Source organism: Amaranthus tricolor, chromosome 2 (assembly GCF_026212465.1).
Source record: "Amaranthus tricolor cultivar Red isolate AtriRed21 chromosome 2, ASM2621246v1, whole genome shotgun sequence".
Taxonomy (NCBI): domain Eukaryota; kingdom Viridiplantae; phylum Streptophyta; class Magnoliopsida; order Caryophyllales; family Amaranthaceae; genus Amaranthus; species Amaranthus tricolor.
The window spans coordinates 40,540,559-40,552,899 of record NC_080048.1 but is presented as its reverse complement, the minus strand read 5'-3'; the positions used below and the strand labels follow the sequence as shown (position 1 = coordinate 40,552,899).

The 12,341-nt window shown below is 31.6% G+C and overlaps 2 protein-coding genes across 2 annotated transcripts; one reads left to right on the top strand and one right to left on the bottom strand.

Moving 5' to 3' along the window:
* Nucleotides 1–1,464: 1,464 nt before the first annotated feature.
* Nucleotides 1,465–2,322, bottom strand: LOC130805817 (uncharacterized). The gene is made up of 2 exons (XM_057670600.1): nucleotides 2,013–2,322; nucleotides 1,465–1,931 (listed from the first exon to the last, which is right to left on the bottom strand). The coding sequence occupies exons 1-2, from the start codon at nucleotides 2,320–2,322 to the stop codon at nucleotides 1,465–1,467; spliced, it is 777 nt and encodes a 258-aa protein (XP_057526583.1).
* Nucleotides 2,323–8,172: 5,850 nt separating this feature from the next.
* On the top strand, nucleotides 8,173–11,031 carry LOC130806105 (1-aminocyclopropane-1-carboxylate oxidase 1-like). Its single transcript, XM_057671034.1, has 4 exons — nucleotides 8,173–8,366; nucleotides 8,716–8,942; nucleotides 9,405–9,738; nucleotides 10,359–11,031. The coding sequence occupies exons 1-4, from the start codon at nucleotides 8,262–8,264 to the stop codon at nucleotides 10,653–10,655; spliced, it is 963 nt and encodes a 320-aa protein (XP_057527017.1). The 5' UTR covers nucleotides 8,173–8,261; the 3' UTR covers nucleotides 10,656–11,031.
* The last annotated feature ends 1,310 nt before the right edge of the window (nucleotides 11,032–12,341 follow it).

Below are 12,341 nucleotides of genomic sequence, written 5' to 3'. Positions count from 1 at the left end.
TACTCCTTCCGTTCTTTTAAGTTCTTCCACCTTAATATAACGGGTAGTTTCATAAGTTTTTCCACTTTAGAATACTTTCTATTTTTAGAAAGTTTTTATCCCACTTTTACCCCTTAAAACCCCCCCCTTTTCTTTTAATGTACCCGGAATCATTCGGATTCATTTATTAGCTTCTTGGGCGTTGAACTTTTCATTATTACACCTACTGCCTTCCTATTCTTCGTCCTCCTCTTGAACGGTCATTTCTCTCTCTTCACGAATTTCATGGCTTTTCCCCCTGTTTGTTGTTCATTTTTAGTGCATTTTAACTGCATTAAAATGTAGATCGATTTATTCTCATCATTTTGAGGTTCGTTTTGTTTGTTTTGGCAAAGTTTCAAAATTTAAAGCCCCCTGTTTTGGAATCCGCCATTATCTTCTTGTTGAACCTTTAAGTCTTTGCAATGGAAAACAACGAATCTAAGAGTGACTCCACAATTCCTTCATATCTTTATAACGATCTATGCGATTATGGTGAGTTGTGTTCTTGTTCCCTCCATGGTCGTTCCCATTCCTACTCCAATGAAATTTTGAAGTGGTCAAAAAAAGATCTTGAGGCATATCAAAAGGTAGTTGAAGATGATGCCACATCTATGTATCATGAATCTCCACCAACTTCTCCTATTGTTGAAAATGAACCATCTCAATTATATCCATTAACTCCAACTAATGTGAAAGAAGATGAAATCAATTTGGTTGTCCCTAACACTCCTGAAGATGTTATTGCGTCTAGGGCAAAATCGAACCCCAAAAAACGTGCTTAATGATTGTAAGGTTGTTCTGATTTTTCGCTCTTTTTTTTTAATTAAATTTGAAAAATTGGAGCTGGTTTTATGTGTTGTTGTTTGATGTTGTATTATGATGATCTTGTATTTATGTTTGATGTTTGTTTTTTCGTTTGTTTTTATGTGTTATTGTTGATATTGAGTTCTTCTGGTTTATTTGGGGTTTTTTTCGTTCTACTATTGGTATTATGTTGCTGGTTTTAGAGTTGATGTTTGTTGCTGGTTTTATGTGTACAAGCCCCTGTGATGTCAAATTGTTGAACCTCTAAATTCTGAAAAATTTACTTTGATTACTTGGTTGAGTAGCATTTGGTAAACCAAAACCCATCACTTAATTTTTTAGCATGTTCAGTTACTTCATTTGTTGATGATCAATTATAATTTGAGAGGTTTCATAACCTCTATGAAGAATCAGGGGGCTTTTTTTCTAAAATTATGTAAAGTAATGAAGTGACTTGCTAATCAAAAACATGCACATTAATCGTTAACATGGGTTGTGATTAACAAATAGTTGCTTCTAAGTTTTTAAAGCTACAATTTTAATGATGATTTGAACAAAATAAACTGAGGGGCTTTGATGTTTGTCATCCTTGAGTTTCTTCAACTGCCTGATCATAAGCTTCTTGAATGATCTCTTTTTTTATGCAGCATCCTCATTTTCTGTTAATGCTTGTGTTTGTTGTTGATCCCTGTTTGGGTTAAGAAAAGCTACAATTTCTCTAACCAATTGTGTTGGGATTCTCACTTGAATCCTTAACCTGCCATTGTCTTCTTCAACATTCTTTCTAAAGTGTGGTTGTATGTAGTCATTAGACCCCTTAACTTTTAAAATCTCATTTAAATGGTGTTGTAATGAGATCCACACATTAGTTAAGGTCTTTGGATGTAACTCTCCGAATGCATCCTTAACTGCTGTGATTAATTTTGTAATGTTTATGGGCATCTTTTTATGCACAAGTGATTGTATGCTCCTAAAGAAACCCAAGTCTAGAATATTAAAATCCGGACTATTTGGAGGTTGTTGAGTAAGAATAAAAGTTAAACCCCCTTGCCTATTGTGTTGTTGCCATATTGGATCATCGTTTGTGATATGAACCCTTGCATTATCTTATTGAATAAAAATAATGGAAGGTCCTTCACTTGGCCATTTTCTTAGTATAGCCGGAATCAATTGTTGTATGAGCATACTCCTATAAACTTCTTGATTAACTGATTTAGTTGGTTTAATTTCTACTGAACCCCTTGGTTGATTCTTTGAATCTCTTAGTGCTGCCACCATATTGATAATAAGGAAAATTCCAATTTTCCCATCAAACGTACATTGACCAAAATGATTCCATCTAGGCCTAGCAACGACTCCTAAGAACATGGCCTTAGGTATGAACTTTGATGAATTCGCTGCCCTATATGAGACCTTTTCTTTGTGTGCTAAATAAACCCTTTGCGTTTTCTTGGTTAAATAAAACCACTTCTCGTCAATGTGAATATAATCGTACATTACTTTGTAAACCGAGTGTCTTTGAATGGTGTCTTCTTGAATAAGGCTCAAAATTCACTCCACCCTCCTTATTTTGTTGGCATCGGTTAAAGCCAGGTGTAGTGGATTTGAATGAGCCTTTATCTCGCCTCTTTTTATCAACCTCCACACCGTTGACGGTGCCAAATCTAAACATGTTGCAACATCTCTAATGCAAGTACGTTCGCCAATGGGTCTAGACTCAAGTAAGTTTGGTGGTATGACCACTCTTTTTCTTCCATAATTTTTGTACTTGGATTCCACAATGTATGGTTTGTTTGCTTCCTTGGTTTGTATTGCTCGTTTCCATAAATCTCGGATGGTTCTATGTGTGTAGCTGTATTTTTGAGCTATGCGTTTGAATGTACCATGAAGAAGTGAGTCACTAACTTTTAGTGACAACATCTCTTGGAAAATAAGTTGCCTTAACTCATTCGTGAGTCTTGGCTTATGCTGATTTTGTTGTTGTGGTCCTATTTCTTCCATTTTCTGTATGTGGTTCTTCTTCTGATTCAGAACTAGACTCTAGAACGTATGAATTCGATCCAAAGTACCAAGCCCCTTGTTGCTCATCTTCACTTCCTGAAGCCATTGAAGGCTAATGATGCGATGATCTTTTTCACAAACTATTTGGCTACTGATTTTTGTAAGCTGTTAAGACAAGCTTACTGATCTTTGGAAGATAATGTTGCTGATTTTCGAATATATATGAAGAATTTGTAAGCTGTTAAGAAAAGCTACTGATTTTTGGAAGATAATGCTACTGATTTTTCCAAATTGTTTGGCTACTGATTTTTCACACTCTGTTTGGCTATTGATTTTTCACAAACAGCAGCTTTTATAGGCTAAACTGAAATTTGTAAGGTCATTTTTTCAGATTATTTGATGTAATTTCTGATTAGAGTACATGTAATTGCTGATCCATGTTAGTTTAATTTGGCCAATGTATGTAATTTGATGATCCATGATTGTAAATTTCTGATTATTTTGGTTTTTGTATGTAGGGATTAAGTTCCCTCCTTTTTTTTTTATTGTAGAGCTTCAAACTTTCCCAATTTGAAAAGTTGGTTAAATTACCTCCATTGTAAGGTTATATTTTATTTTTAATTAATTTAATAAAATCAGTGTTTTTTTTGTTTTACTTTTATTTATAATTATTTTCTCTCATACTTTCAATATAATCATTACTTCACACTACTATTTAATTAAAATAATATCCACTACAACCAAAGATTCTCTTTTTCTTAATATGTGTGAAAAACCCAAAGTGAAAGAATTTAAAAGAACGGAGGGAGTACAATTTATAAAGTATATTGACCCACTCACCTAATATATACTTCTTCCGTTCCATATTACTTGCTACATTTTCTATTTTTGACAATTTCATATTACTTACTACACTTCTATTTTTAGCAAATTACAACCATGTAAATGTCTACTTTACCCCTATTTTTATTCAACTCTATACCTCATTAACTTTTATATCTACCATTATTTAATCTTTATCTATTCTCAACTAAAATTAATAACTTCTTCCATGTTTATTTCTCTTTCCCAATTACTTTTACTCTCTTAATTAAAATTAAGAGAAAATTCTAACAAACTACCTATTCTATACATGAATTTGCAAAAAACTACATTTTCTAATTTTTTTTGCAAAAAACTACCTTATGTAATGCTTTTGTTTGCAAAAGACTACCTCTTAACGAATATGAGAGTTTGACCGTTCAAATTAACGTTTGACTCTCACGTGTGACGGACGTGACCCATTAATATTTGAACCTTCTTCATTGCTGCTTTTCAATTCAGTACTGTTCTTCTTCCCATTTCATTCCTCTTCTTCGAAAAAACCCTAATTTTCTCTCCTTCATCTTCGAAAAACCCTAAATTAATCAGTAATGTCTTCTTCTTCTTCAACGCAAAACTCGATACCTGAAAGATGTGGGTGTGGAGTTCCCTTTGCAAGGAGGGTTTCATGGACCAAGGAAAATCCAGGAAGAAGGTTTAAGACTTGCGTTTTTTATGATCCTGATACAAATTGGAGGGGATGCAAAAAGTTTAAATGGGTTGATCATCCTGAAATGGCTGTTTGGCAAAGAGAAGTGACGAACAAGCTTGTGGAGGAGAAGCTACAATTGGCAACCGAAATCAAGATTTTGACATCAAAGGTTTGTTGCTTGGAACATGAAAAGGAACAAGCAATTTCAGAAATTAAAAGGATTAAGAAGAAATGGATGAATGAGAGGAAGCATGGAAATCAGTTTACAAGCTTTGTATTAGGGTTTTTCGTTTGTTTTTTGTTACTGTTTCTTGTATTAATCAAGGCTAGTATTTGAAGTTTAGGACCTATTTAAGATTAATTGTAACAGTGATTTGGGTATTGTAAATTGATCATGATGATTCAATGAATTAAGCTTTTATTTTTTCAATTTAATTTCTTTTGCAGGAACTGTAAATACACTTGTGTTTATGTAATGTGTATTGTGTTTGCTGTTTGCTATTTGTTGTTTTTGGCTATTTGGTGTGTTTGCTCTTTGCTGTGTCTTTGCTGTGTTTGATAAGGCTAGTAGCCGTATGTTTGGTGTTTGCTGGGTTGTTCTGTTTGCTGTGGTTGCTGTTTGTTTTGGTTTTGGAATGTTGTTTGTTTTGGAATGTTTGATAAGCTAATGAATGTTTGATAAGGCTAGTAGCTGTATCTAAGCATTCAACAAGTTGCTGCCATACTCAACACAATGCACTTTGCACTTTGCACTTTGCTGTTTGTTCATGCTGAATGTTTTCATTCAACACTTTGCTTACATTGATACATGCTGGTTTTCATTACATGCTTACATTGATACAGCTGGTTTTCATTACATGCTTAACACAAGCAGACTTCTTTAAACAAAATGATCTTAAACATACAGCAGCAACATTGATACAGCTATTATACTTGATCAGACATACAGACAATCATCAACATACAGCATCAACATTGAGCATGAACAATGATGTTAAACAAAATGATCTTAATCATTCAGCAACTTAACCTTTTGTTGCTTTGATACAGACATACAGCACAGCACATACAGCATGTAATGATTCGACTATTATACAGCATATACTGATTCAACTCATTCATTAGCCATTTGAATCAACTCATTCTTACTGAATCAACTCTGATCTGAACATCCTTCTACAGCTATTTGAAGAATGATAGGCACCCAAATCAACATCATCATACTCCAGTTCATCATCATTAACGTATATGTCTCTATTGTTTTCCTCATCAACCTCCTTATCTACTAACAATCTAATTTCATCATCACCTATAAACACTTCATCGAGACCATAAACTACATTTTCTGCAAACAAATCAGAATCATGCTCATATTCATCCTCATGACCGCAACTGTAATCATCATCACTACTATCCTCAAAATCAGAAAGTTGTTGCTGTAGAGTTAAACCTCTCTCAATTGGTGTAAGGTTTAGGGTTGAAATAGCATCTGAGTTATTTGTTTTAGATCTAGGGTTAGCACTTAAACATTCTTTATAACCCGTATATGTGTTTGGTGGTCCCATTTCCCCAACATCAACAACTATATTTGATCTTTCCAGGTCATCCACAACCTCATGTGCCACATCATTTCTTTCAAGCTCCACCTCATCTGTCCTAACATTGACCAACTCATTTGCCAACTCAGAATGCTGCATTTTCGAAGAACTTCCTTTTTTCCAGATTTTCAATTTCTTCATTTTACTGATTTATCTAATTTTAGGAACCATTATACATTATTCTCACACAACAATAATCAATTAACAAATTACAAGATAAAAAGAGGAAATTAAATCCGAAAATAACAGCAGCCAAAGGAAGAAGGGAGCGAAATTAAAGACAAAATAAAATACAACAATGAAGAACAAAAACTTAATTAAGTAGTACTACATACCTCTAAAGGTTAGATGCTTCAGCTGGAAGATGTTTCAAGGAAGAAGGGAGGGAATTCAAGAACTTTGAGAACCGGTTTTTTGGAAGAAGAAGAGGACAGGTATAGATCTTTCGAACAACAGCAGCGAAGAACAACGAAGAACAGTACTGAATTGAAAAGCAGCAATGAAGAAGGTTCAAATATTAATGGGTCACGTGCGTCACACGTGAGAGTCAAACGTTAATTTGAACGGTCAAACTCTCATATCCGTTAAGAGGTAGTCTTTTGCAAACAAAAGCATTACATAAAGTAGTTTTTTGCAAAAAAAATTAGAAAAGGTAGTTTTTTGCAAATTCATGTATAGAATAGGTAGTTTGTTAGAATTTTCTCTAAAATTAATTTCATAATAAATTCATCTCTCCCTCTCCCTCCATATTTTGCCGGCAATCTGTGCCATCCATTTTGTTTTAATACTTAATCTACACCATCCCTTGCTAACTCCCTTTTATAACCCCCATCATCTTCTCAAAACAACCCATTTTGTGAAATCAATCGTCATCTTTTTTATGAAATCAATCCCCTTCTTCTTCTTTATACCCACACTTACCCTTCCTCACCCTCATCCATGCCATCATCCAATTATGAAATCATTTACCCATGTATAATGTTTAATTGAAAGGTAGAATAGTCTTTTAAAAGATTAGTTCTCTTTTTTTAATTATTATGCCATTGAATTTGATAGCAAGAAAAACAGAACAGAGAACATTTACACATGTATAAACTCCAATTATGTGTTTTAAGTTAAAGTAATTTTATTATTTGATAAAATTATTATCAACATTATTGTTCACGAACTTTTGAGATGTTTTAGTAAATATTTTATAAAATCTCTCATATATAAAAACTTGAAATCATAAGAATGTATACTACGTCGTGGGTTTTATACTTGTACTAATAGTCTAATCATATAAGTTTATTAAAGATAAAAAAGAGAATTATAAGTTGACATAACAGTAAAGATTTTCTCTTGTAGCTTTGTGAAAAGGGTATGATTTACCATTTAAAGGAATACTTTGATATAGAGTTGTCCAAAACTGACTCGATTAACTGAAATTGAATATGACTTGATTCAACTTGAAATAACCCGCATATAATAGTAAAATTAAATTGTCAAATATACACACACAAGAACAAAAATTAACCTGATCAAGAGTATCATACTCAAAAACCCACCTAATCACCTAAATATACACCTTTTAAGATGCTTATATTTCCTTTCTTTCTAACATGTAAGAGATTTTCCTAACTTTGTTCTCAATCCAAAAGATACAAGAGAGCCATTTTAGTTGTGGCAATTACATCACATAAATAAAGCCACCTTAAGAAAATCTAAGAATTGTAGACTAAACAACTTCTACCATTTAAAGCAAAGGTCCAAGCACAGGAAATAATAAATCACATATGCTTTGGAAGGTGGCTTTCTTTCATGCTTCCAACTTTTTTTTTCCAAGCAAGTCTTGTATATGACTGTTTCACTATGAAACGGGTCTATATAAGCAGCACATAAATAAAAAATATAAAAAAATAAAATATAAATTCATACATATACAAAAAGCAATTTTTTAAAATATAGTTTAGGCTCACCTAATTAAAATCATTTCACAATGAGACAGTCTCACTAAAAAGTTAGTATTTTTTTGAGTGATTTTTTTTAGTCAAGGAAATAAACAATTTGCTTTCCTATTTCTTTTTCATGAATTGCATTATTCAACATAAAATTTTAAAACAAAAAAGAAGAGTCCAAATTTTTTAAGAAGAGACATGTGGTAGGCCCAAACATTCTTTTGTGATGAACCATAAATTTTTTCATGAACTAATTATTATACTTTCTTAATCCTTATTTTCCTCCTCTATAAATACCACTAGCCAAAGTCTTCATTACTCACAACCCACAAGAGCAAACCTAAAAAAACAAAGAGTAAATATAAGTGAAAAATATACTCCTACGAGATGGAGAGCTTCCCAATTATCAATTTGGAAAAATTAAATGGTGAAGAAAGAGAAGCCACCATGGCCAAAATCCATGATGCTTGTGCCAATTGGGGCTTTTTCGAGGTAAACTTTTATCACATTTAATAATAGTGTCAAAACCTTAATCTCAAGTCAATCAGCATTTTATTACTCCTAAATTCAAAAATTCAAATTTATTCTACAAATGGTTTTGAGCAAAATTATTAATATTAAGAGGCTTTAATATGTATTTTGTTTATTTTATCTACTTATATTTAGGCCCTAAATTTTCAAATAAATCAATAAAAAGCATAATGGATAGAGTAACATTTTTTTTTCTTATTTAGCTCTAATTAGTTTATTTTCATTTCTTTAACTTGCTAATAGCTTCTAATTATGCACTATTATTGGATAATTAGTATAATTTTTTTTTTAATAAATATGATTATTATAGTTGGTGAATCATGGAATCCCACATGATGTAATGGACAATGTTGAAAGGATGAACAAAGAACATTACAAGAATAGAATGGAACAAAGGTTTAAAGAGTTGGTAGCAAGTAAAGGCCTTGAAAATGTTTCTACAGAAATTAAGGATATGGATTGGGAATCTACTTTCTATTTGCGCCATCTTCCTGATTCTAATATGTCTGAAATTCCTGATCTTGATCATCAATACAGGTAATTCAAATTTATAATTTTGGTTCAAGTAATCTTAATTATAACTCGAATTTCCGAGAATCTGATTTTGTATTAGTCGGAGAATAATGATATTTTTCTAAATAAGATTCTACATTCAGATTTCATATGATTCTTTTTTTTCTCGGTCTACTTGTAAATTAAGAAAAAAAGAATCTGCTCGTGACGGCACTAAGTGGTTTTGGGTTGGTACAAAATTAAAAATTATACGAGTCATATTGTATGAGATTTTTGTCTCACTATGAGACGTACTGATATAATTAGTTTATTTATGTAATTGATTATTTTAAAATTGTAAATAATCACTTTTAACGTGCCCGTACTTCAAATTTAATTGTACAATTGGGAATTTGAAAAATAGTGGTAGAATTGGAATTTGGGTGTCTATTAACATACTTCTAATTTGTAACTAAAATATTGACATTATGGTTACTTAATGTGTAGGAATTTGATGAAGGATTTTGCTAAAAGGCTAGAAAAACTAGCCGAAGAGCTTTTAGATTTGTTGTGTGAAAACTTAGGCCTAGAGAAAGGTTACCTTAAGAAGGTGTTTTATGGAGGAAAAGCTCCAAACTATGGAACCAAGGTGAGCAACTACCCACCATGCCCTAAACCCGACTTGATCAAAGGGCTACGAGCCCACACTGATGCTGGTGGCATCATCCTGCTCTTCCAAGACGACAAAGTTAGCGGCCTTCAGCTCCTCAAAGGCGACCAATGGATCGATGTTCCACCTATGCGCCACTCGATTGTTGTCAACCTTGGTGATCAGCTTGAGGTACAAATATAAAATCTTTCGCTTTCTAATAGTTGCAACACTTTTTCCTATGCATCAACTTAAGGCTTCAGTTGCGTTGGTTTCTTAAAAATTATCAAAATTTAACTTGTCAAAAGGACAAGATTAGGCCTATGTTGAATACACAAGTCTAACTCAAAGAGCTCTCGTATGAGATGACATGATATGGCTTGTTAGCACTCACACTTTCCAATTCTCTACTTTCAACATAATATCTTTAATGTTCTTAAGGTAAAAATATATTGTAAAAATTAATATTATGAAACTTATATCAATAAAATTGTAATACACAGGCCTCATTAGATCGTCGATGATTACCTATGGAGATTGTAAACTGGCCCCACAGACTAATATAAGTCTTTTCAGCGTACTTTGACATATCTTAGGATTACTTTTCACTAGTTGCGCTTAACTGTGGAATTCTTAACAAATGGGCTGCCTTGAAAAGAAGATGTACCTTATTAATTTGAGTAGTTTATCAATTATTTTTAAAGCTTAATCCAAGATATCACAATAAGACTTCAATCATAACTTTATGTTTTATAGTTGAGTTGATTCCTTAATATTTCCGAAAAACTAAAACCATGTGTTAACCTGTGTAGGTGATCACAAACGGAAGATACAAGAGTGTGCTCCACCGTGTGGTGGCTCAAACCGATGGGACACGAATGTCGATTGCTTCGTTTTATAACCCGTCAAACGACGCGGTGATCTTCCCTGCACCGTCCTTGGTGGAGAAAGATGTAGAAGAACACAAGCAAATTTACCCTAAATTTGTTTTTGATGATTATATGAAGCTTTATGCAGGCCTTAAATTTGAACCTAAAGAGCCCAGATTTGAAGCTATAAAGAATGTAGGAAATGGACTCACCTTAGGTTCTGTTGCAGCTGCTTATTAAGGCTGATTTCAACAATTTAGTGATACACGATTCGCTTTTTGAATTTGCGATTCGCTCAAAATGATTTAATAATAGCCCTAAAATAGACAATAAGTCGGTTTATACAATTTACAATTCGCGAGAAGATTAATGAATTATGTGACACTGTATCACATAAGTAAATTAATTTGGTGAAAAGATATTGGATTAAAAGAAGTTAAATAGAAATATTTTTTGTTCTTAGTTAAAATTGGAAAAAAAATTTGTTGTATTTAACATGTAATTTTGTGTTTAGTGTGGGTGTAATAAAATTTTGATTGTATTTTTTAATATTATTACTCATAAATGAAAATTGTTAGATTTTCAAGCATTATTGTGAATTATGTGTTATTTGTCCTTTTCTTTTACCCTTAGATTGGGAATTCGGTTGTCATAATTATAAACAAATTGACTTTTGAGTTGGTGAACACAAAAGCTAAGAGTAATAACAAGTAAGATAAATGATGAATATATGTATAAAAAGTCTACCTTTTATTATGTGATGGATATAAGGACTAACTGTTCAATTTCTAAAAGCTTCTCTCCATACCTGCCAGTCCTATATTTACAATATATTACTTCTATTTTATAACTCTATATAAAATATTATTTATAAGATTGATAAAACTTCAAAGATAGTAAAAAATTCTAAATAATAATTTTTGTTGGATAAAAATATACTGATATTTAAATCAAATTTAATATGAGTTGGTGTCTCATGTAAGAATTGACTAGTAGTCAATGGTGGATCTGGAAAATATGTTTAAGGAGTTCAAAATGTAATTGTTAAAATTTAATGGAATCAAATAGTCTAGTTCATAAAAAAAAAAATAAAAAAAAATACAGATATTACAAATTTAATTAAAAAATAAATCTAGAATTTTGAGTTTTAAGTGGAGTCAAATAACTCTAATTTATAAAGTGGCTCTCCTAGAAGCCTAGTTTGATTTAATTTTTTTAGAGAAAAATCCTTACAATTAGATTTTCTATGTGTAAAACAACTATTGGGGAAAAGAATTAATTTACATTTTAACAAAAAAAAAAAAAAAAAAAAAAAAAACTAAGATTCTTGTAAAGTTGCTATGTTGCTAAGTAAAATTTCAACCATTAACACCAAAATATACTTTTGTAGTTTATAGTGTTGCAACGTTTTGGTCTTTTTAATGTATAATTTTAAACTGAAATATAATAATTTTTGTTGGATAAAAATATACTGATAAACACAAAAATCTAATTATAAAAGTACTTATTTATTCCTATGATTTTGCTACTACTACATATAGCATATAAATATTTGTTTGTTCAAATGTCGTTAAGAAGTGAACATAAAATTTGTGTCGAGTCAAAGCGAGTCATATATCTCACAGACCATTTTAAGAGCATATAATTTTTGTAGATCATTTGTCATGGCATGACTCACTGCGGCGGTGCCGAGTTAAGCCATGACTTGTAATAAGACAAATAATTTAAATTGTGTAAGTGTTATTATTAAAAGATAAAATTATATATAAATATTAAAGATAAGACTTCCTATAATAGCTCATAAAAGAAACAATTTATCAAAATCTTAAAAATAAAACGGTGTAGCAAATAAAAATGAATAAAAAGGATATAATTAATACTCATTTATCAATTAATACAATATTTTCCTATTCCATTTAATTTGCA

Bases quoted from the DNA above. Each gene is read 5' to 3' on its own strand.
- LOC130805817 (XM_057670600.1), bottom strand. From the start codon at position 2,322: ATGTACGATTATATTCACATTGACGAGAAGTGGTTTTATTTAACCAAG. The intron at 1,932-2,012 runs GTATGCTCATAC...TTATTCAATAAG, and splicing joins TAATCAAGAAGTTTATAGGA to ATAATGCAAGGGTTCATATC.
- LOC130806105 (XM_057671034.1), top strand. From the start codon at position 8,262: ATGGAGAGCTTCCCAATTATCAATTTGGAAAAATTAAATGGTGAAGAA. The intron at 8,367-8,715 runs GTAAACTTTTAT...TGATTATTATAG, and splicing joins CCAATTGGGGCTTTTTCGAG to TTGGTGAATCATGGAATCCC. The intron at 8,943-9,404 runs GTAATTCAAATT...CTTAATGTGTAG, and splicing joins GATCTTGATCATCAATACAG to GAATTTGATGAAGGATTTTG.